Genomic DNA, 24,820 nt, shown 5'->3' with positions numbered 1-24,820 from the left:
ATGTGAACCATATCTCCTTGTTGTGAAAGCTTAGTAAGCCTTTGTTTAAATCTGATTGATTTGAATATTAGTTGTCAATGGTTTGTTCTGTTGGAAAATACTTGTTACATTTAGTTGTGTCAGAGACAACTTATTAAAGTGGCTGTTTGCTAAGGTAATCATTGAATGCAAATTCCCTGTAGTAGCTAACAACTTGGTTCCCTTTGGGAAGAGGAAAGGTCTTCTTTCATTTGAGAGTGAAAAATTACAGCTTTTAACTGGAAAAGGAAGTCATGAAATTCCATGCTTTTGTGCATTGACACATCACTTGAGTTACTTTAAGTATAGTTGTGATTCTCTTTCTGCCCGTGGAAAACAGTAAAATGGAAAAGTGGCTTCTTTTAACCACCTTGAGATAGCATCTTAGGCACACTGAAGGGAAGACAAGGACCTTTGAAGGGAAGATACTGCCTTTGTTCCAGTTCTATATATCTCCTCTCAAAGTAGGAAGAAAATTTAGGTGGCTGGTTTGGTGATAGGAATTGGAGGAGCAAAACTGAAAGGCAAATTGGAAGTTGGCTCCCACTACAGCCACAGAAACCATGACATGAACGGAGTAATTTCAAGGACATATCATCCACTCTCCTATCTCCAGGCTCATCTGCTTTCAGAAACAACCAGGCAAGAGACTACACATCTGTACAGAGAAATGATTCCTTTATCATAGGAAAACTCAGCCCTCTTTTCTTTTCCCACAATAGACAATGGATTTGATGACATCTTTCAAACTCAGGACAGTTGGAGCCAGTGATCTTAGTTGGAGGGTTTGTGCTTGGGGAGGGATAATAGAGGGAAGTAGGGTGGTTCTGGGACTGGGATCCAGGCATCTTGGTTCCCAAGACTTACCTTCTCTCTGTTGCTGTGGGATCATTGGAGGCGGCTGAGGGAACGCTTGGCTTATCTGACCATAGGCAGCAGGGTAAGCGGCTGTTGGAGGAAGAAAAGAGAGGGAGACCAGAATGAGAGAGGGTGACAGAGACTAGGAGAAAGAAACAATGAGAGACAGAGAAATATTTCAGAATCAGGTAGCAAAATCAAACAAGCCAAAATATGCTTTTCAGCTCAGTCATTGGAGATAAAGCCAACTTTTGATTATCTGCATCAATGGAGAGAAGCAGCAACAGGGAAAATCAGTGGATAAAGCCAAACAATAAAGAATTCAAAACAATGTCTCATACAAAATGACAGATAATCCAAAATAAGAGATAATCCAAAACAGGGGGTTATCCTTAAGCAAGGGATAACCTCAGACCATTTGTAATGCATGATGTAATGTTTTCTCTTTGAAGATTTATTTTTTTTTCTGATCAGGTTGTCAACAGGCTGACATTGTCATGAATTATTTGATGGCTTTTGTGAAAATGATATTGTTGGAGAAGTAGTAAAGGGTGGAGGGAAAGAGCCATCTTTTAGATAAATATAGGCTGTACATAATCAACAAAATATATGTCCTATTAGTGTAAAGAACTGAGAAATCACAGTACATTATTGTCATCCTTTGACGATGACTGAGGTGTTTGACTTCCCTGTTCTGAGAGATGGCAGTTGTAATAACCAGTCAGGACCAGGAGAAAGGTGCTGAAGGGCTCAAGGGAAGAGATTCCTGGTTTTTTTTGGGGGGTCTCTAGAGTGTAGAAATAGTGCTAAAATCAGTTTTCCTTTTAATATAGGAAATGAAGAAACAAGTCCAAATACTCCACAATTTGTCTCTGTCTGATGTTGTATCTGGCATTGCCACAGATTATTCCAAATTAACTACCCTGTATCTCCCTTGGTCATTTGTCAAGGAGTGGAGCCTGATTTGAGTCGGCAGGTTAGTGTGTAATATCTAGACCTAGGAACAAGAGAACGAAGAAAATGGAGATGGGGAAGTGGTTTAAGATAGGGAAAATACCATTTTCATACCCCTGGTCCCCAGAACAGCAAAGACATTTGTCACTTGAAGGAATTTCCTGATCTCCCCTTCTCCTCCTCTCTTTGTCTCTCTCTGTCCTTTGCTTCCTGCTCTTTTTTTTCTCCCTTTTTCTCTCTTTCTCCTTCTTTGTTTTTCTATTTCCCTCATCTCTCAGTTTTTTTTTGTCTCACTACTTTCTTTGTTCTGTATGTCTTGTGTTTCCTCCCATATTCTTATTGCTTCTTACCCTTGCTCTCTCCTTGTCTCTATCCTTATTTTGTCTTTTCTCACTCATTCTTTCCTTTTATTGTCACTTTGCCTTGACTTCATTTCCCTTTTTTGTACTTCATTCTGTCTGTTTCTTTCTACTTCTTTCTGCTTCCTTTTTCTTCACTCTCTTCCTCTCTTATCTCCCCTTCGCTGATTTTTCTTCTCCATGTCATATCTCTCTCTTTCCTCTTCTTCTTAAACTTTCCCTCCTCGTCTTCCTTTTTTTCTTCCTACTCTCCTTCCTTCCTCCCTTCTTCTTTTTCTCTCTCCCACTCCTCCCCTTCCTTTTTACCTATATTCTTTTTTCTTGTCCAATTCTCCCTACATCTTTTTTTTCTGACTTCTTCTGTCTGTCTCTGTCTCTGTCTCTGTCTTCATGTTAGCTGTTAGATGAAAGAGAACACTTTAGCAAGGGACACTGGCCTTAATAGGACTACTCAAATCAACACTGTATGTTTTGATCCCTTACTCTTGTGCCTTCTTCTTCCTCTTTCTCTGCACCATCACCACCTTCCCCTATTAGACAGAAAAGTACCTGAAATTTTTTGGACAGTGAGAGTACTTTTCTCTCCAAGGAGAAGATTTCCTTTAAAAAGTGGACCTTAGAAGGGATAATACCTAAGCTAAAGGTATGAAACTACAGTGTGGTGGAGGGATATGGCAAGCTTCTAGGAGAGATACTTTGCACACCAGGACTTACTGATGTCACATCACACACTGCATGTATTTACCTCCTGATTCTCAGTCTTAGGTTCATTGATACCATTAATGCAGTGTGCACAGTAATAGGAAAGCTTACACCATGGGGCCCCTGCTGGCCTGAATGGTGACTGCTTCTTTTAAGACTATTGTTTCAGAAAATCTTAATTAGCTATGCCTCCCTTTATTCCCTATTCTCCTGTCATCTCCTCCATAATCTCAGCAATTTCCTGGTTGTCCTTTGTCCTCATCTCTCAACCCCTCCAGGTCTAATTCCTAAAGCAAGATCAAATAAACTCTGCCAGGGTTCTCCTTCTGTGGCTATTTCTTTAGGAGTGTTGAATTTCACGGAAATGGAAACTTCTGCTTATCAATACTTATAACCCTAATACCTAATATGATATTTGTCATGCAGTGAGCCCTTAAATGCTTTTCCCATTCACCTAAAGGACTATATTAATATGAGTTATTAGTTATATGGGGGTCTAATGAGTTTAACACTCCCCTAATTTAGATAACTCAAACACTAATTGTTTAAATTTTCTTTGTGACTTATCACACATCTTGCCGCCCCCCCCCCCCCCCCCCCCCCGCCCCAAACCTGTCTGTTCATCAGTGTGAGCTCATAGAAAGCAAATTCTTTGTGCACAAGGGCATATTTGTGTGAATGTGTTTTATTAACTTGAACCAAATGGCACTAGGATGGAAAATTAGAATGGAAAATTCCAGAGCCAATAAATAAGGATTTTTGATGAAGAATTTGTTTGAACTTATCTATTCTTTTGTATTAGCCACTATTTTAGAATACCTGATAGTCGCTGAATTTTTCAGTGTTTTGGATTATCTACTATTTTGGATTATTTGTGCTGCTTTCCAGTTTGCTAGTGCAGATAATCCAGAATTGACTGGGCCTAGTCTAAAGGGAAAAATGGGTTGGAGTGGTCCCTGCCCAAGGGAATGAAGAACGGTATGGAAGAGTCAGTAGTCATCAAAGGATTGAAATCAGGCTGTGTTCTTCCCTATTTGTTGATTTGATTCTATTCTTTATCAGCCTACGCAACTAGGGACAGCCTGGGCTCTGGACAGGGAATTGGAGACAGCAAGTTCTATTGGGAGGGATGGGGAGGGCTCCAAGAGTGTTGTTTCCCTTACTTGGGTTCACTCTGGACTTCTACAGCACAAAGTTTGATCCACAGACTCTTCTGTTTGTTTCCTAATTATTACATGTATGAATCTAGTCTTCCTAACTATACGTAAGTTCCCTGCATCTTCTCCCCTCCATTCCTTTCCTTTCCTCTTTTCTCCATTGTACTCCTCTCTCTCTTCTCCTTCTCCCCTCCCCTCTTCTCCTTTTCTCATATTTCATTTCTTTTTTGCTTTCCTCTCCCCTCTTTTTCTCTTTTCTCCTACATATTCATATTCAAATACTGTCTATCCTGCAATCTCTCATTTTTAGTCCCACCTCCTCCAAGAAGACTTCTGTGAATGTTGCCACTCATACCTATTTCTTCTTTCTCTAATGTCTTTTCTCAGAACTTTGAGACTGAATCTCACAATCCCACAATTTCATACTTGACCAGATCTTGTCCTGTGTATTCTGTATTTGATATGTGTATTTTATTTCCCCAATTAGGCTATATGCTTCCCAAGGGGAAGAATTGTTTCTGCTTCTTTTCTTATGTCTCTTAGGCTGGATATATAGTGACATTACTAAGTGGCATTTCCTCTCTCAAACTGGAGTTCACCGTGGTTCTTGGGAGGAAGAAGTAGGGAGTGACAGTTTCAATCCCTTGTCTATAAAGAGAACCTCTCCTCTCCATGTCTCATCCTCCATATTTCCTTTCTGCCATCCTCATGCCTCCTATCACAGCCTGAAACACTGCAGGGGCGGAAAGGATGGTCTACATTTAAGAGTGATAGGACCATGATGAGGAAAAGATTAGAAGATAGAAAGAGGGACTGATGGAAAGTGTTATTGGGAGAAAGCGTCAATACTAACGACCTGCATACTGCTGCACTCCTGCGTAGGCCTGCTGCAGGGGGTCAGCCGCCGTGGGGCTCTGTGCTGGGGGAGAGAGAAAAAAAAGGAAAACAGAAGTCAGTGGCCCTCTGAAACCTCTCACATTCCCTCAGTCTCGTTCCTAGATTCCCTAAACTCTATACTATCTCTGGAACTTAAAAAAACCCAAAAAAACAACTTTTTACTTCTTCTAGAAAATGTCCCCATTTTGAACTGAGAGTAGTTGATAGCTTCCATGACCCTAGATCTGATAGCTATGCTTTATTTCCACACATTTGCCCAACTCCCAAACCTCTTGGTGGCAGGGACAAGATCTGTGTGTTTGGCAATCATTATTTCTGTCACTCTCTTACCAATTCTGGCCTCTAGATTGTCCCTTCAGCAAGGAATGGGCTAATGACACCCATGCAATGGGCAGGACATACTAGGTCTGACCATAGACTAGACAGGTTTGCAGAAAAAAATAAACAAGGGGATCCAGAGGAGATCAATTAGTAGGATGATGGATCTGGAAACTATATCATATAAGGATCTGTTATAGGAACTGAAGATGTTTAGTATGGAAAAGACAGGACTTAGGATAGAGTTTTATACATAGTTTCTTAAAATTTACAAAGTATTTGGTTACATTTTTAGCTTTACAACAGCTCTATGAAAAAGGCAATGCAATTATTATTATTTTCATTTTACAGACAAGGAAACTGAGACTCCTAGAGGTTAAGTAATTTATCCTTGGTTATACAGTTCAGGCAATGTGGCCAACCAGATAAAGGACTGGACCTGCAGTCAGAAAGACCTGGAATCAAATTCTGTTTCTGATATTTACTAATAGCAAATCATATTACCTTGGTCAGTTTTCTCATTTGAAAAACATGGATGATAATAGCACCTAACTTATGGGGTTGTGAGAATGAAATTAAGTAATATATGTAAAATACTTTGTAACCTCAATGTGCTACATAAATGTGATATTATTACTATTGCTATGAATGAAACTTTTTCTCCAGTTTCTAATCTATCAAAAGCAGATAATGATAGAATCATAGCTTCATAGTTCTAGAAACCAAACTATGTTGTTTCTCCCTTCCCTTTTCCCTCTCTGGCCATTTTATGGATAAGGAAACAGGCTGGGAGGTTCAATAACTAACCAAGTCACACATCACAGGTGAGATCGGAAGCCTTGCTCTTTCTTGAAGGTCAATGCTTTCCCTACTCTTCCATGATTCCTCTGCCCATCTCAAAGGGGGGTTTCCATGAGGATCAAATGGAATAAATCATACAATACCTTTTAAACTTTTAAGTACTATATATGTGTGTGTGTGTGTTTGTGTGTGTGTTGTAGGGGTGCTTTATCACTTCCTGAATTCACTTGGTCTCTTCAGGATTTGTTTCACTTGTCAACGTCCCTCTTAAAATATGCCACCTGGAATTTAGGTGCAATGTTACAGTTGGGGTCTGACTAGGGAAAAAGTTAGGACTATGCTTCTGAACTATGTTTCATTAATTCAACCTAAGATCACATTTGCTTTTTAATAATTTAGATGGTATTCACATTTGTATAAGACTTTACAATTTGAAAAGCACTTTCACATACTCTCATCTGATACTCTAACTCTGATATTCATCTGGTAGATTTATGAGGCAGGAACTTTTGGCATATACATACATACATGCATGTATGTACACACATACATATACCACTCATGTGTATTGATATATATATGTACAAACATATATGTGTTAATTATATATTATATCTTTATACCTATTATAATACAATGTTATGCATTTTAAAATATTTATTAAGCATCTACTCTGTGTCAGGCACTCCGCTCAGTACGTTAGAAATATTATCCCCTTTTACCAATATGATAACCCTGGGAAGGAAATTATTATTACCTAATTTTACAGATGAGGAAACTGAGGTAGACAGAAGTTAAGTAACTTGCTCAGAGTCACACAGCTTGCAAATATCTAAGTTTAGGCTATAAGTCAGGTCTTTGTGTTGCCAGGCCCAAGTGCTCTGTTCTTGTAGTCAGCAAAACACACTTGGTTTTTCTTCTCCCACCAAATTACTAAGATTTCCACAACCTGTTCTTTTGCAACTAATTTTCTTTCTTTCCATTTTTAAATTATAAATTATACAAACGCTCCACTCCAAAAAAGAACATTTTCATATATAAAGTAGAATGGAAAAAAGGATTTTATGTGAAGGCACAAAAGTTTTCTAATTGATGTTTTAAACCCAAATGTAGGACTTCACATTTAGGCTTAATTTTATTTCTTTCAGTATATCTTCCAGCCTTTTGAGATTTATGAGGTTTTAAAAAATTTCATTCCTTAAATTAATATTTTTCCCAAATTTGTGCCACCTAAAAAGTTGGTTCTGTCTTCATCCAAATAATTGTTTTTTTAAAAAAATGTTGAACACTATAGGAAAGATGCTGGGATGGAGCCAAAAGATATGTCTTTCTAAATTGACATTAATATACTAATTAACACTCTTTGAGTACAAAATTCAAACCGACTATGACTCCTGTGCATTATCTTTCCATGTAATTGCAAGATATGGCTTTGTGAAGTTATTTATTGAATCAACATATGCTATTTCTGTAAGGTCCTCTTGATTGATCAACTGAGTATATTATCAAGGATATTGGATTAATTTGTCAGGTCTTATTCCTAAATGAACCTATATTGGTTCTTAGTAATCACTACTTTTATTTTCTTTTTAAAAATTTTCTTTTGAAAATTTGCATATTTTATTTTCTTTCAAATTACATGTGAAAACAATTTTAAACTTTCATTAAAAAAAAAAAAGAATTATCTCCCTTTCTCCTTTACCTTTCCTTCCCTGAGACTGTAAACCATTATATATAGATTATACATGTACTTCCTTCTTTTCCAAATATTTTAATAATCCCTTAGAGGAAAGTCTGAGGCTTGGAGAGTTTGAAGTATCTCATTTATTTGGTGGTATTTATTTGTACTAAACTTTACATTTAAAGATGATTAATTCTTTTTGCTGCATGACTTTCTCTTTCTCTCCCTTTCACTTTTCTACTCTAACAGGGAATGGGTTACAATCCAGCTTTTAAACTATGGTTCATGACCCCATGTGGGGTCTTGTAACTGCATGTGGGGGTCATGAAATTATGATTTATTATCAGTAAATGCTTGATTTTTATACATATTTTATATACTTATATATATTCAAAATCAAGTTAAAATCTATCAAGAAAAAAGGGGTTGCAAGTGGTAAAAGTTTAAGAAGCTCTGTTTTATAGAACATGGCAGATTGCTACAAATGTGGGAAAGGAACACTTCCAAATTGTAATAAAGCAACTCACAGATAGGGAAATTGATATGTCATTGTGGATAGAGGAGATACAAACGGGGTAGTCTGCCAAGGAAGAAAAAGAAGAGAAGTCATTTAAATGACTTCCCAATCTAGGATTGGGATTTTGAGAAAGTAAACTGAGAGATTGATGACTATATGTGTATATGCATTCATGTATATACATATGTGGATAACATAGATAACATAAGGTCATTCTGTGCCTCTACAAAGTATCTTACCTGAGGCAATTACAGAAAGGAAAGCTTCTTGGGTTATATCAGAATCAAACACTCAACATACTGATAATTTTAAATCAGATTTTTAGATTTCTCTGCCTCTTTCTTGGGAGTAACAGTGAAGTAGATTTGGAAGTAGAGAGGAGGGATGGGAAGCAACATTAGTCCAGATGCAAATTTGCTGTTCTGAGAGATTCAGAATCTCTTTGATCCTTCCCTCTGTGTCTGACTTCTGTTCCCCACTCCCCTATGCTGACTTCTTACTTCTCTAGTCTCTCTTCTTCACTAAAGATTCTCCTTTCAATTATTTTAATTTTATTTTTTCTCAATAGCATTTTATTTTTCTAAATCCATGTAGAGATAGTTTTCAACATTCATTTTTGTAAGATTCTCCTCTTTAATTGTCTAACATTCACACTATTCTCCATATAGATCATGTTCATTTTGTCCTCAAAGATTTTTTTTTTGGTTACTGTTCCCTCTACCTACAATGTTCTCATATTTCCTCTTTTTCTACAAAATGGATACAATGACATTTATCTACTCTCAGGATTGTGTGTGAGGATCAAATGAGATAATGAAAGTGGAAGAACTTTTTAAAAGTTAAATAGGTTATTCATTTAATATTATTCTAAACAGAGTGGAGAGGAGCATACATAGATTTATAGATTGACAGAATGTTAGACTTGGACACGTTAAAGTTCATCCACTTAAATCCTTCATTTTAGAGATAAAAAAACAAAAAGAAACAAACAAAAAAAATACAACTGAGCCAAAAGATAAAGTGACTTGCTTAAAGTCATATAGTTAGCAAGTGTCAGAAGAGGGCCCCAGGACTCTAATCCAGTTCCCTTTCCTATATGCTTTGCTTCTTCCACTAATCAATGAGCCCTTTTCATGCATAGAAAGCAGAGATATTTCCAGCCTCTGGCTAGTTGTACCCATAATGAGTCTGTCTCTAATATAGAAGAATTGGCCAGGAATGAACTTCTAGCTTTCCTGGGTTATCAGAAGCCAGGAGGCTGCTGTCCTAGGTCCTGAACAGAACTTGGCAGTGCTTAGTGAGAACAACCAGACACTGACCACACTGCCTAGCCAGAGTTCTCTCTTTATGAACCATAATCTAATGCTTCGGAATATTTTTTCCTGATTAACACTGGGAAAAAATAATCATTCTTTCAGTCCTGTGCCTCAAATTTATATCCAATTAGTCTATAGTTGTTTATTTATGTGAGTCTTGAATGTGTTCTGTCCTCATCAGACTGAGAGCAAGAACAGGGTTTATGGCTTCTCTACACCTATTAGACTAATGTTTCCAAAAGCATAGGAGAGACAAAATAACTTGTTTGCTCAGAGTTCTTCTTAAAACAATATCACTGTTACTGAACACAACGTGTTCTTGATTCTTCTCACTTTGCTCTTCATTATTTCATGCAAGTCTTTCCATGTTTTTTAAAAATCATTGAGCTCATGTGGAAATGATGTGGTTGTTTTGTGAATTTCTGAAATGATCTGCATTTCATGTTGAATTCTGATTATGAGATGATAGGGATGTTCTAATTTATCAACTTATGTTATTTTTTTAAATCCTTTAGTGAAGCAGTTGAAGTTATATATCTAGTTAACTAAATGAATATGTAGTACTGTGAGAAGAGCACATTGTCTCTCCTGCCATCAGGAAGCTTTCTTAGTGGATGAGAATACACCTGGCATTGAAAGAATAGAGCAAATAGCTTGGTCGAGAAAGCCTGGGAAGAGAGAGAGGAATCTCATCACCTGTATTTTGTAGAGAAAACATTCTTATCAGAGGTGATATGGATAGCAGATCCAGTGGCCATTCATAGCTGAGAGGGAATCAAAGGTGATCAGGCTGAGTTTAGGAAAACATTAGTGTAGTTTGACTTAAGAGATTTAGGTCTGCCTACTCTGAGATTGGATAGATTTTTATATGCACTTTTAAATTATTTTATACTCGTTTATGACTTATAGATATATGTGACTTATATTCTCTTTTCCTTTATAAACCAAGTCCTAGAAAATAACTTATTGCCTGGAACCAACATATTGTCTCTGTGGAGACAAGAACAGAAGGAAAAGAAGAAAGTGTATAATTGCAAGGACAGCTGGGATGATAGCAACAGGGAGAAGATAGAAGGAATGATGTCTCATTTATGGCAGAACTCTGAATTCAAACAATCATGTTGACTCAGGGGCTAGGAAGGTACTGGAAGAGGCTTGATACTTTGGTTAGAAGTTCAGGGATCAGGAAAGGACTGAGGTTAGAGTAGAGGTAAAGTTTCTTCAGCTAATTCTAAGAGAAGTTACTGCTACCCCGGGATATTGCCAGAGGGTCCTTAAGACTTAAAGTCAAGTTCTGTCCCTTTTAGCTCTAACCAGGGCTTTTTAAACTTTTTCCATCTAAGAAATTTTTACATAACCCTGGGTATATAAGTATATAAAATAGGTATGCAAATCAAACATTTACTGATAATAAATCATAATTTCATGACCCTCCCACTCAGTTATGTCATCATATATCGGGTCATGAACCTTAGTTTAAGAAGTTTTGCTCCACATTGTGTGTGAAGAAATTGATTTTCTCCTATAATGTGTTTTTCCCCCTTCCTCATTAAATTTCTCAAATATTGCTGTCAGGATATCATTGCTAAGACTCCCAGATGCCCCTCAGTAAGTATCAGTGTAGTTTGGTGAGATGAAACTTCTGAAATGAAAGCTCTATCTTGTTTAAGAGGAGCAGATTATGTAGAAGCAAAGATGAGGTATTATGGAACACAATCAGGAGATTCAAGAGGAAGGTTTTGAATCCAGGCTTCTCCTAATTCCTAATGCAGTGCTCTTTCTAGGAAACCAGACTTTCTAGAATATGAATACTTTAAAATATAAGCTGGCGAACTTGATATTGATTCCATGTTGTTGTTATTCAGTTTTTTCAGTCATATCCCATTCTTCATGATCCCATTTGGGATTTTCTTGGCAAAGATATTAGAGGGGTTTGCTAATTACTTCTCCGGCTCATTTTACAGATGAGGAAACTGAGGGAAACAAGGTTAAGTGATTTGCCCAGGATCATACAACTCGTGTCTGAGACCAGATTTGAACTCAGTTCTGATTCTAGGTTCAGTTCTCTATCTACTGTACCATCTAACTATTCCCCAGTTTGATTTCTGGTAAGAGTCTAAAATGGATTCTTTGAAGATGTGTTTTGTGAGCTCTTAGAAAAGAAGGAAGTGACTATCTATAACTATCATAGGTTCATTGAAAATCAAACATTGCAGAACAAACTCATTTCCTTTTATTTATTTTTTAATAGCCTGCTAGACAATATCAGAGAAATGACTTAGATAACTTTCAAATTTCCTTTCAGATTCAGAGATTGAATCTGAATCTTAGGTCTATGATATGTTTTTTATGAATTTCATTCATTTCAGTATTTTGACATTTCTCATATCTTCAGAGAGAATATGGAAAGATACAAACTGAATGAAAGTAAATTTAGGTGAAATCAGAACTGACAGAATGAAAGGTCCCAGATGGCATTGATTAATGTATCAATCTGAAAAGGGTCTCTAGTAGGGTGCCTCAAGACTCTGTTCTTGGCACTGTTTTACTCAATATTTTTTTAACCAGTGACTAGAATGAAAGAAAAAAATAGATAGCATGCTTATTTAACCTGCAGCTTATGAAAAGTTTAAAGGATTAGAAAATGTTAGATGATAGATTTGGGATTTTTTTTTAAAAAAGATCTCATTGTACTGAAGTTAAAAAGATGGAATTTAATAGAGATAAGATGATAATTATAAGATAATACTTGGGTATAAAAATCAGGTGGGCATGTCCAGGCAGTGAAAAACATGGCTAGGAAGCAATTTATGTAGAAAAAAAATCTGATTTGTAAAATGAGAAGTTTGGACAACCTCTACCTAAATCTATCACTATGATGAAGAAAAAAGAAAGAGTAAGAATGTATTCCACACCTACTGTGTGCCAATGCACTAAGCACTTTATAAATATTCTCTCATTTGAACTTGAAATCTGTGATTGTATTATCTAGGAATGTTAGTAATTACAAGCTCAATGTGAATATGTGATATGACAGTCAAGCAAAGCTGATCATCTCTTAGGTTGACTTCATAGAATTATAATTCTTGCAATTTGATCAAGAAAGAGTGGATCCAAAGTACTAGCACCTAGTTGGGCCACTTTGGCAGAAGTTCTGGAAGCCATGATTTTTTTTTGGAGGAGGCAATCAGGATTAAGTGACTTGCACAGGGATACACAGCTAGTATCAAATGTTTGAGACCAGATTTGAACTCAGGTTCTCCTAACTCTAGAACCTCTGTTCTATCCACTGTGCTATCAGACTTCCCCTGGAAACCACATTTTAAAGAAAAAATCATAATCTGAGATTCATAATCCAAATGAAGATGACAAATATGATTAGGAGCTATATGAAATGAGTATTAACCAAAAACTTCTTATTATAAAATAGAAAGTATGTAGGGGGTAGGAGTGTGACAAGAATCTTCAAGTATTTAGAAAGCTATTATGTGAAATAAAGGTTATACTTGTTCTACTTGGCCCCAAAGGATAGGATTTCTAGAGAGACAGATTTCAGCTCAATATGAGGAAAAACATATTAATAATTCAATTTGGTCCTAAGTGGAAAAGGCTGTTTTGGGCTGTTTGGGCAAGAAGCTCCCCATTGCTGGAGGTTTTCAAACAACTGAATGACTACTATAGAATGATGCAGACAGGACCACTGACTGGAATAAGGAACTTTAAAAGTCTCCTTTCCAGTTCTAAGTCTAAATCTAGATTTCGCTCATCCCTCACACCAAGTTCTGTACCTGACACTTCCCTTCTCCCTTAAGGATTAAGGGGATGATAGTAAAGATGAGATGATAGTAAATAGGGGAAGAGTGGCCACATCTGGCAGACAGGACTCAATACACTAACTATTCTAGGCCTTTGCTTTCCTGTTCATATATGGGTTTTTTTTTTTTTTGGATGTAGTTTTCTTTTTTACTTTTCAGAATTTCTTTAATTTCAACCCTATAATATTTTGGTAAGGTCAACAGAAGAAAGGTTTTAATTCTTTGAATCCTGGAAATCTGAAATGACTTAGGGTTCCTCTAGGCTGAAGAGAAGGAACTCTGGGTCTTTTAGAGAATACAGAAACCTTGTATTAGTAGGAGCACAAGTTCAGCTATGTGTTCTGTCTCATATTCTGTTTGGATCATTTCTTCATCCCATGTCTATTATTAGATCAGTGGCTGAGAAGGAGGGTATAGGGTATGGGGACAGGAGATTAGGGAAATTCAAGCTGTGGGAATAACGGGTCAGGGAGCTGCCTTACCTGGGTAGGGGTGGATTCCATTGGCAAACACGGCTTCAGCTGCAGGCTGTCCATTAGCTTGTGGGGGAAGGCCAGTGAATCCATTCACCCCAATGGGGGATGGGATACTAGGCACAGCTGGTGCAGTGATGCCCGGAGGAGTACTACCACCTGAGGAATTGGGGGGGGGGGGAGAGAGGAGAAAAAAGAGAAACACAGGCACAGCAAAGGTGAAGGATTCCAGGCTTTGTATAATCCTTTTCCTCACTGGCCTTCCACTTTTTGAGGAAAAATTCAATCTGATCTCATTGTTTCTTTAGCATGCCATGCTCAGTCCAACCTCTGAGTTTATCCCTCCTCCCATTTCCCCCATATAATTGAAATTCCCTTTCAACTCTCCAATGACTATTCAAATCTTACCCATTCTTCATGGTTCAGATTGAGTCTCATTTCTTCCAGGAGGTCTTCTTCCTGAGTAATCAAGCCCACTGAACTCCCTTTCACTTTGTTCCTACAACACTTATTGTCTGAATCATTGAATATGGGGTGTGGCCATATGTTGTCTGACATTTTATTCTAGTTGGTGAATGGATGTGAAATTTGTCTGCCAGAGTAAACTGAGATCCCTAAAGAAAGGCGATGTGTCTTCTCTTTGTATCACAATATGATGGAGCACAAGATTGGAAAAACATTAGGTGCTTAGGAAGAACTCATCAATACAACGAATGTTTTCTCAATTGCTTGGTCTGTGTTGTTAAATGTGGGTCCCTATGAATGCTGTTCCCCCCCCCCCAACCAGTTCCACTCAATGAAACTCTCACTGCTCAGATAGCCAACCTTTGAGAAGTTAATGTAGAAACTAACTATGGGTGACCCCATTCCCATCATGGTCTATTTTATGCCACAGAAATGATCTATAAATCAGACCCAGATCAGATAGTGGTGACAGTGATGGCTGATAGTGATTGTCATAAGGATGATGATGGTGACAGAAGTGATGGAGACAACAGTCATGGTACTGGCAGTAATGCCAGTGAAAGTGATGAGGATGGCAGCGAAGGTGACGGCATGGTGATAGCTATGATGGTAATGATGATGTGGAGATGATGGTAATGTTGAGACTAATGTTGATGACAGAAGTGATGGCAATGAGAATTGAGACAGTGTTTGTCATGAGGATCATCAGGGCAAAAACAGAGCTATAAATGATGATAATGGTGATAGAGATGATGAATCATTGTCTAAATAAAAAATCAGAGGTGATAATAATATTAATGTTTACCTCATTCCAATCAAAATCTACTCTATAAAATATTTTTCTTATCTCTGCGTTGACTCATTTGGAAGTCAGTCTCTTGAAGCTGATCTCAGCAACTTTACCCTCTTTTGAACTGTCTCAAACCAACATTTAGTCAACTCTGCTGAGTAGAAAGACCCTAATGCCTTTTCTGACACTTCTCCTCTCTCCCCTTCCATGGGACCTTCAAGATGGAGCAACTTACCTGAGGTTGGGGTCATGGGGGCGGCCGCGAGGCCATTCATGTTGAGTGCTGCCATCTGCTGCATCTGGGCTGCTGCGAAGGCTGCCATGGGGTTCAGGTAGCCTCCCTGTGCTACGGATGCCATGATGGCCGCCTGCTGCTGCATCAGCTGGGGCAAAGGGAACGGGGAAAAAATATCACGCGCTCCCAGGTGGGGCTGCCCCCACCATTTTGGGAAATCTTGACTCCCTTTAATATAGTTCCTTATCCCTGGGTATTATATATAGTTCTTCTCCTGGGCCCTAGTAATACTTCATGTAGAAGGATAGTTTTTGCTCTCTCCACAAATGTCTGGGTTGGCAGTGGAAATTGAGATCCTATGGATCACAGCTTGAGAAATAATATGCCATCCTATGAAAAGTGATTATGAAATTAGAGGAAATCGTTCCCCTCTAACAACACTGATTTCAAATTGGGGAGAGGGATATGGAACAGGATAGAGTTATCTCTCTTAAATTACAATTTTTTTTTGTTTTAAAAATTATAGTCCTAGGAAATGGAGATATTCTAAAAAAAAATTGCAAGTATACATTCTTAAGCTTGAGATGAGATTATATACACAGGTATGGGGCAGGGGGAAGGGACGCATCCCAGATTGGCAGAGCAGTGGACAACTGTTTGGATGCTTGATGGATGTTAGGAATATCTTTGGGATAATTTGGAGAAAGTAAAGGCAGGCTAGAGGACAGCAATAAACATGTTGGACTATCAACAACAATAAGTAGGAGCTATGTAAAAAGGAGGATGGATGCCAATATATTTCATTCCAGACAGAAAAAGGAAAAAACTCGAGAAGATTCATTAATAAGCTAGAGAGAAGAGACACAGCAGCAAGAAACTTACACTCCCAGTGGCTAGTGTCTAAGGTCAGTCTCAAAGAATCATAAAATGTTAGAAGTTGGAAGGAAATTTGGAAATTTAGTTCATCTCCATTTTACAGATTCTCAGAAAAGGAACTTGTCCAAGGTTTTACAGAATCTAGTGACCAAGACCTAGGTGGTGTTTCACCCAAGTTCTAGAAGGTGGAAGTTAGGTGCTTAGTTTCTGACTCATAATAGGTGTTTAGTAAATGTTTATTGACTATCAAATTGATTTGTTCCCCAAATAATGACTTCAAATGTTAGGATCAAAGGGAGGATATGGTGACAACATATTGTCCCAGCAGGCATTGTGTAAACTTTATGAGATCACCCTGATTCCATGACTGAGTACATGCATTGTACTTGTGAGATGCTCCAACTATAGACACTTAGTGTGCTCACAGTCCCTCGCAATGGAGTCAGGTTCACTTAGGATATTCAACTATTTTTGCTAAGGAAGAAGAGAGTAAAGAAAGAACCATGAGGAAACAAAAGAAAGCTGTCAGGTCTAGGTTCATTTTTTTTTTTTTAATTTCAGGAAGTGCCCTACTTCTGATCCCTAGGTAACAGTTGTGGGGTCCATTAGGAAAAAATATTGGGATTCACAGCCTGTATGCCACTTCTTGGCTGTAATACTGTGATCTTTTTGAGCTTTGTTTCCTTATCTGTAAAATGAGAGGGTGAACTAGGTGATTTTAATGGCTCCTTTGGGCTCTATATTCTCAGTGAAATGAAAACTGAGGTCATCCAATAACTAGACGGAATATGTCATACAGTTATTCCTCTCCTCCTGGATAACTTCAGCTCTATTCTTCAGTATCCCTGCCCATGACTTGTTGGGTTGTAATTAAGATTTGGTATAATAATAGCAACTCATTTTTCTATGGCATTATAAAGTTTACAAAGCCCTTCCCAGCAACTTTGTGAGTTGGTATTACTATACCCATTGCATAGAGGAGGAAATAAAGGCTTAGGAACATTTAATGTGCAGGGTGGTACAATTATTTAATGTCAAAAGCAGTACTGGAAGCTAGATCTCTCTGTCCTCTAAGTCTTGTGCACTTTGCAGGATACCAGAAAGCCTCTGAGGATGCATGACAGTGTTAGGAAAAATTCTTTCTATGACTATAGGGTCTTTTCCAAACTTAAATAAATCTATGATCCTATGAATCTTTCTGAGCTCCAGTATTCCCATCTGTAAAATAGGAAGAATAATCTCACGAAGTTGTTGTAAGTAGCAAAAGAAATGCTGTACAAAATGTAAGCTATTACTATTATCTCCTATTCTGCCCACAAGTTTTCCTTGATACCTCATCTATATAAGCCTACCTAGCCTCAGGTTCTCCAGCTTTCTTTCTCATTAGGTTCGCCAAAATATTCTTCCAATTGAGCTAATTAATTAATATGACATTCTGGGTGAAGGAGTAATTCTCATTTCTGCCCCTTCTGAATTATTTTCTCAATTGCTCCCTTCTTTTTCCACCAAACCATGCTCTTCCCCTCCACAATGGCTGCCTCAGAAAAATGTAAACTCCTTGTAGGCAGGCCAGGGATTGTCTTATTTTGTTTTTTGATTTTTGTTTTTCTCTTTTTATTCGTAGCAGCTACCATAATGTTTTTACACATGATAAATATACCTATTTGATTCCCGTAGGTAGGAGTGGCTTTCAAGTTTGTCCAACCAAACAGTAATTCTCCAAAGATGGTATTTTTTTCCTTTTACTTTCTCACCCTACCACCAAAAAAAAATGGACTGGGGTCTCATTGGGTCAGGAACTCTCTCTCTTCCATCCCACTAGGGATTCCTCCATCATAAACTCTTTCAATCCCAGTAAAAGAGCAGGGATACCCTGAAGTTGGGGCCAATTCTCTCCTCTTGCCTCTCCTCTGACTCTTCTTCAAATAGAGAACTACACCTGAAGGCTCAGGAGAGATTTTAGCAACTCCCCAGAGCCTTCCTCTGCTATTTCCACATTGTTTTCCCCTGTCTGCCACCTTGGCTGTCGCCTCTCTTGTCCCACAACCATTTCTACACTTACTGCCTGTGCATAGGCTCCGTATGCCCCGAACTGGATGGCCATGGGGTTGAACATGCCCATCTGGCCCGCCATCTGCTGCATCCGCCTCATTGTGCGTTCCTTGTCAGTGTCTGCAAACTTGACCACCAAGCTGGAGGAAGCTCCCTGAAGCAGGTAGAGGAGGGAAAACTGTGAGACAGATACTTGCAGGGGCCTCCCTCCCTTGTTCCCTCCCTTTTTTCTTCCCTTCCTTTGTCTTCATCCCCAGGTATGAGCATCTCCCTCTTTGACGTGGATTATGCCCCTGGTTCTAAACATCTCCTTTCCCTTCTTTTCTGAAGACTTTATTGAGATGGGTTGTCTTGAGGAAAATTCTTTTTCTTTTTGAGGTTCTGGGAATCTTAGAGAATCTCTTATGTCAAACCACAATTACCTTTCTATTATTTGAGCAGAGGGAACAGGGGTTTAGATTGAACAAGAAGTAATCAACTATGTCATCAAAATTCCCCCAACACCTCTCCCCAATCTAATTGTAAAGCCATTCCAATAGTACATTTGGTTGTCTTGATTCTTAGACCACTACAGGAAGAAGAGACCTTACAGGTCACCTAATCCTGTCATCCCATTTTACAAATAAGTAGGGAGAGTTTCAGAGAGGTTAAATTGACTTTCCAGTGTCAGCTAATAAGTGTCTGAGGTTTGATTCAAGCTTAGGTCTCTTAATTATAAATTCAATGTTCTTTCCACTATACTACCAAGATTGACTCAATCTATTACCAACTTGATATTAAAATGATAAAAGACACTCTTGTGCCTTCTGTGTGCATAATGGCAGTATTGATGGGATAAGAGGAAGTGTGGAGAAGAGGAGCATCCAGGGCTATAATCTGCAACCCAATATACAAAATCTCTTGGTCATGGACAACCTGGAGTAACTTAAAAATAGGCTGATCTGGCTAGAATTAATGTCAGTGATGCCAGGATTTCTCTGGACTTAGGCAAAAGGAGAAAGGATATGAGAATCCAGGATGCTCAAGGTGTAGAGTCGGAACTCATCTAAGCCTTTAGTTCTCTGATTGATCACTTTTTCTTTTCCCTCTCCCTGCTTCCAAGTTACTCCAGAACTTCTTAGTCCCAGGGCAAGAGAGAGAGAATGGGGAAAGCTTACTGAAAGATGCTGGACTGATGAGTCCCATCCCAGGAATCAGAAGACCCAAATTATAGTTCTGGATAGCAAATCCAATGTTCAGTAAACTGAATTTCTCTCTCTGTCTCTGCTTTGTCTCTCTGTCAATCTCTTTCTCTATGTCACACATATATGAACATTCACATAATTTAAATTAAACATATGTATATATGATACAGTAATTATACAATTTGTTCTTGTTGTTCAGTCATTTTTTCAATTGTGTCTGATTCTTTATGACCACATTTGGGGTTTTCTTGGGAAAGATATTGGAGTACTTTGCCATTTCCTTCTCCAGCTCATTTTACAGATGAGGAAACTGAGGCATAGAGCTTTAAATGACTTGCCCAAAATGGAAAAAGTTCTCTTGCAGGGAACAAAGGGAGAAAAACTGTAGCATGAGGGCACAGGGAAATGAGAATATCCTGGACACCCTCAGTGTCTAGAACCAGCCCTTTGATATTCCTTGGGGTTGCTTTTGTTGCCATGTCGTCTGAGTGTTGCCATAGGACTCTAGTAGTCTCATGGGACCAAAGTATTGCATTGAGAATGTAGACTCTTAGACTAGTTGATTTGAAAGGGCCCTTAGAGATTATCTAATTCAAACCCAGAATTTTACAGTTAAGAAAACCAAAACCCACAGATACTCAGTTGCCATGTGATCTGGGCAAGTCACTTAAGCTTGTTTGCCTTGGTTTCCTCATCTGCAAAATGAGCTGGAGGAGAAAATGGCAAACCACTCCAATGTCTTTGCCAAGAAAATCCCAAATAGGGTCATAGAGAGTCAGACATGACTAAAAATGAATGAACAACAACAAAGCCTAGATAAAAGATGGTGACTTGGTCCAAGTCTCCCTCTCAAGCAGCAGAGCTGAGGATTGAATCCAGGTATTTTGATTACTCAGGGTTCTTTCCACTATATCCTGCTGCCTCTGGATATTAGCATGAGTTCCTGCTCTTTGGGAAGAGGAATGTCACCTCGAGGATTTGTCTTCCCTTTTTCTAATATGATACCAGTCAGATTAGGGGAAGATGACAGCAACTTTGTATTTGCATATACTTTGTACATACTTGTTGGTACTTTGTATAAACTGATGGGATGATAGTTCTAGAGCTAGAAGTGGTCTCCCATAGACTATGAACCTATTGCAGATAAGGACTGTTTGATTTTTGTCTTTGTGTACTCAGTGCCTAGAATGGGAAAAATGCTTAATAAATGCCTTCTTGTTGATAAAAAAAAAATGACTTGCCCAGGATCACACAGCTAGGAGGTGTTTGAGGCCAAATTTGGACTTAGAAAGTTTTCCTTACTCCAAGCCCAGAACTCTGTGCACTTTAATCCCCTAACTGCCTATTTATAATTTGACACATTACTAATTTGTTAAATTATCTTGCCCAAGTCATTTAACATCTCCAAACTTTAATTGTCCCACCTGCAAAATCTCTTAGGACAGTTATGAGAATCAAATTTGAAAAATGACATGAAATAATTTAAAAAGTACAAAAGGATATACACATATGCCTGAGGTAGGTTATAGACTTTTGTTAATTGGAAAGGACCATTGGAAATTACCAATGACCAAGCCTTTCATTTTATTGGGATACGTGAGGACCAGTGACAAGGGCTTATTAAGGAATGGATCTAGGATTTGGAACACAAACCTACCATTCTTTCCACTACAATATTCTGCCTTTCTCTACAAAGCATTGATTGTTGTAATCATGATGATTCCTAAATATATTTTGGGGGATAGGCTGAAGAATCTGAGCTGTGGTTAGGGGTGGGAAAGAAAAATTTCTTGTGATATGAAGTTCCAAATTAGGGGAATTATGTCATAATCTTCCTTTTGCCTCCCTTCTAGTTTCTAGTTGATTTCTTTCTTGGCAAATGAATGGATTTTGGAGGTAAGAGAGTCATTGATCCTCCCAAATCCTGCTCATAATTATGGCTCTTTGATCAGTGAGTTGCCTAATGTTCACAATTCCTGCTAATGATTACTGGGCATGAGCCTTAATGAGTTTGTAGGATGGACACACTTTGGATCATTAACCCCAATGAATGGAGCCCAGCACTACTGTACGAGAACTGTACTGGGATCTCCTGTTTAGAACCTATGTCTTAGGAAGAGGAAGTCCCATTTGGACTCAGTCCTTCTCTTTTCCCCCAAGTCCTTTCTTTTCTGTCATACTTCCTCTCTGTCTTGCCTCTACTCCCTGCTATGCCTCCACCATTTTCTCTTCTCCTTCTTCCATTTCTTGATGCTGGAACTTCCTCCCTAACTCTCCATTTTATTTAGCTCCAATCCTTCCTTTTCTTGCTCTGAATGTGCAAGGCCTTTCCCATAGATAGATTTTTCTTCTTCCAAGCCCTTAAAGAGAATCCTACTCTTGGGACTTGTTTGTGTTTGTATTTGTGGAGGGATGGAGTGTGTGTGTGTGTGTGTGTGTGTGTGTGTGTGTATTTGTGCTGGTGCATGTGTACGCAAGCACATGCCCATTTCATGACTGCTTCTTTTGCATGGGCACCCATTTGTTTGTTAAGGTGCATATGCATCTATTTCTTCATAAGTATATGTGCACATATATGTGTATGTCTGATGTTCTCGAAGCAGCCTTCTTTAGGTAAAGAAAATTGGAAACGAGCTTGACTAGTATAATTTAAATGGGCAGACTGGACCACAAAAATAATTTCCCTTCCTATTCTGGGACTCCCTTAAATATCATGGTGATACTCCCTTCAAGATCTCCGATTCTTGAAACACTATTCTTCTTCTTTACTGGCAATATGTGCTTGTCTGGTTGCATGTGCATATATCTAGGTGTGTGTATGCAAGTTCATTATGCATGTATCATATGAATTGTGTTGAGTTGGGGCCTCCTTTTCTTACTAGCCTGGCTGTCTCCATCCTTTGCCCAGCAAAGAGAAGAAAATGATGGGATTGGATGGTGTGAGCGCCCTTCTTTTCCCAATCCCCAACTCTGGGACTTTGGTGGCAAAAGCTAATTTCCTGACCTGTCAATGGCCTTGAAATAAAGTCTTTTGTAAGTCCAGTCCCATGTGACCTGAGCGGGAAATCTGAGTTTCAACTCTTGAAAAAATGGCAGAGGCTTTTAGGGAGTGTGGAAAAAAAAAAAAACTAGGACTTGCAGTTAGGAGACTGGGTTCAAATCTTAGCTTTGGCACTTACTAGTTAAATGATTATTTTGAAAAAGGGGATTTGTATTCAAAGGATGATCAGAGTGTAAATTATTATCAACTGAATTATTTTTCTTCCTGTTCCCTATCCATAATAAAAAAAGGAATCTCTTAAAATTAAAGACAAAGGTTTTTTCACAACCAACTTGAGGGTAGGATTTTCTTCTTCTTCTGTCCACACTTAAGATATCTTCAGAATGATGAACCCACTATATGGAAATTTCCTCCACCAATGCATTTCACCAACTTGTCTGTAATTAATAATCTTGAAAAGTTGCCTGGATCCTTGATGGCTCAATGGCTTGTTTAGAGTCACACAACTAGTATGTGTCAAAAGCAGGACCTTCATTCAGGTCTTTCTGATTCCAAAGTTGGGTCTTTACTAACTCATCGCCTCTACTTTGGGTGGAAACTGCCTAAAGTGTTCCTGGTCTCATCATTATGGAAAGTCACTTTTTCCTGTGCCTTTTTTTTCCTCCTTTGGGAAATGAAAAGGGCAATGACCTCTGAGATCCTTTCCAGTTTTAATATAAGATGACACCATTATATTCCTTGGGGCTGGCACAAGGTCCAGAATATTTTTTCTAATGCCAATTCTTATTAAATATCCATTTCTGACCCTGCCACAGGCACTGGATCTTAGAATCACTGGGCAGAAATAACAGCAGAGGTATGAAAATTGCTCAGGTCATTTCTGCTTTTCATACATTACAAACTCCAAGGCAAGGGGCTGAGAACATTTTGTGCTGGCAAAACTTTTGCCTAGAATGAAAATATAACTTGTAAGCAGCATTTGATGGAACTGCTGTATTGTAGGGCAGTAGTAAAGAGTAAGGAATGTGAAGTGTTAAGGATGAACCATCAAAAGATGGCCTGGATGGTTGTTGGACCTAGTGGTCTGAGTTAGAGTGTGGGCATTCCATTCCCTGGTCCCATGATATGTCTATCTTTTCAGTTCTGCTAATGAGGGGAGACCCAGCAGCACCCCTTATGATGGGACACTGGACAATGGAAGGTCCAGTGTTAAGTTAGGGATTTTGAAATGGGAAGCCACAATGTACTAGAGTACTAGATTTGAAGATAGGAAGACGTGAGTTCCAATTCTTTCTTAATTGGTAAAATAATAGCACTTACCTTCTAGGGTTCTCATGAGGATCAAATGAGATTATGTATGCAAAATGCTTTGTAAACTTTAAAGTCAGAGATAAATGTTAGCTATTGAGGGTAGGTTAGTGTTGGTTGACAAGGGACCCTGACAGAAAAGGATCACGATCAAGACATGTTCAAAGAGATTACCCATTTACAGTCATTGGTGCTGATGCTAAACTGAATCCCAGTAGAAAGAGAAGGAAGGAAGTGGGACTTGAGCAAATCATAGGTCCATTCTAGCTCTAACAATTGGCTAGATATGTAATTATGAACAAACTATTTAATGTCTCAGAGACTCAATTTACTGACCTATAACCTGGGCATAAGAATCTTGTACTTCTTACCTTGAAAGGACGCTGTGAATAAACTTCTTCATAAACCTTAAAATGTTCCATAATGTGAGTTGCATGATGTGGGACTGGATTCAGACAGTAAATGGACATTTCAAACAGGAATGGGGGAAAAGGGCTCTTTTAAGCCCAATGCAATTATGAGAGAACTACATATGTTATGAGATCTCTGAACTAAGAAAATCATCAGTTTCTGTGTGGTTTTATACTTTATATATTTATAGTAAATACTATATATTTACTTTGTGAAGCTCTTTACAACAGCCAGACAAAGCAAACTCATCTTGACAGACCTAAGGGAAGAACCCCAGATAATTCTGGGGTCTTGGAAACTGGTGGATAAGGGAAATCTCAAGGTAAGGAAACCTAGAAAAATATGTCAAAAATTGTTGTTTTGTCTTTTCTCATGAATCTTTCTCACTTTTTCAATGACAAATCTCTTAGTTAAGTCATTTTTCAGGGCTAGGAATTAAAGACCTGCATGGGAAGAAGAGTGAGAGAAAATGGGAGAATAATTTCCTAACCTGTGAGATGACAGTGTTGGCTTAAAAATGCCTTCTAAAGTCCTTTCTTGCTGTTAAATCTATGAGTCTGTGCTTCTCATGCCCAAGAGAAAGTAAAATAACACCTTTAGAAGGTGGGATCAGCCCAAACATCTTAATTTAA

General features: G+C 38.3%; 1 protein-coding gene across 47 annotated transcripts in view; it reads right to left on the bottom strand.

Annotated features, from left to right (window-relative positions):
• CELF4 (CUGBP Elav-like family member 4) overlaps positions 1-24,820 on the bottom strand; it is a 554,778-nt gene that overhangs the window by 31,567 nt on the left and 498,391 nt on the right. For 35 of the 47 annotated variants that reach the window (XM_051969697.1, XM_051969706.1, XM_051969716.1 and 32 more), the window contains 5 exons: positions 18,295-18,438; positions 15,357-15,504; positions 13,876-14,025; positions 4,902-4,967; positions 886-966 (listed from right to left, as the gene is read on the bottom strand). In XM_051969697.1, coding sequence (XP_051825657.1) covers positions 886-966; positions 4,902-4,967; positions 13,876-14,025; positions 15,357-15,504; positions 18,295-18,438 — 589 coding nt within the window. The remainder of the gene's footprint in view (positions 1-885; positions 967-4,901; positions 4,968-13,875; positions 14,026-15,356; positions 15,505-18,294; positions 18,439-24,820) is intronic. The other 12 variants (XM_051969723.1, XM_051969726.1, XM_051969733.1 and 9 more) reach the window with 1 other exon arrangement.

Source organism: Antechinus flavipes, chromosome 1 (genome assembly GCF_016432865.1).
Source record: "Antechinus flavipes isolate AdamAnt ecotype Samford, QLD, Australia chromosome 1, AdamAnt_v2, whole genome shotgun sequence".
In the NCBI taxonomy this organism is placed as follows: Eukaryota; Metazoa; Chordata; class Mammalia; order Dasyuromorphia; family Dasyuridae; genus Antechinus; species Antechinus flavipes.
This window is presented reverse-complemented; position numbering and strand designations above follow the sequence as displayed.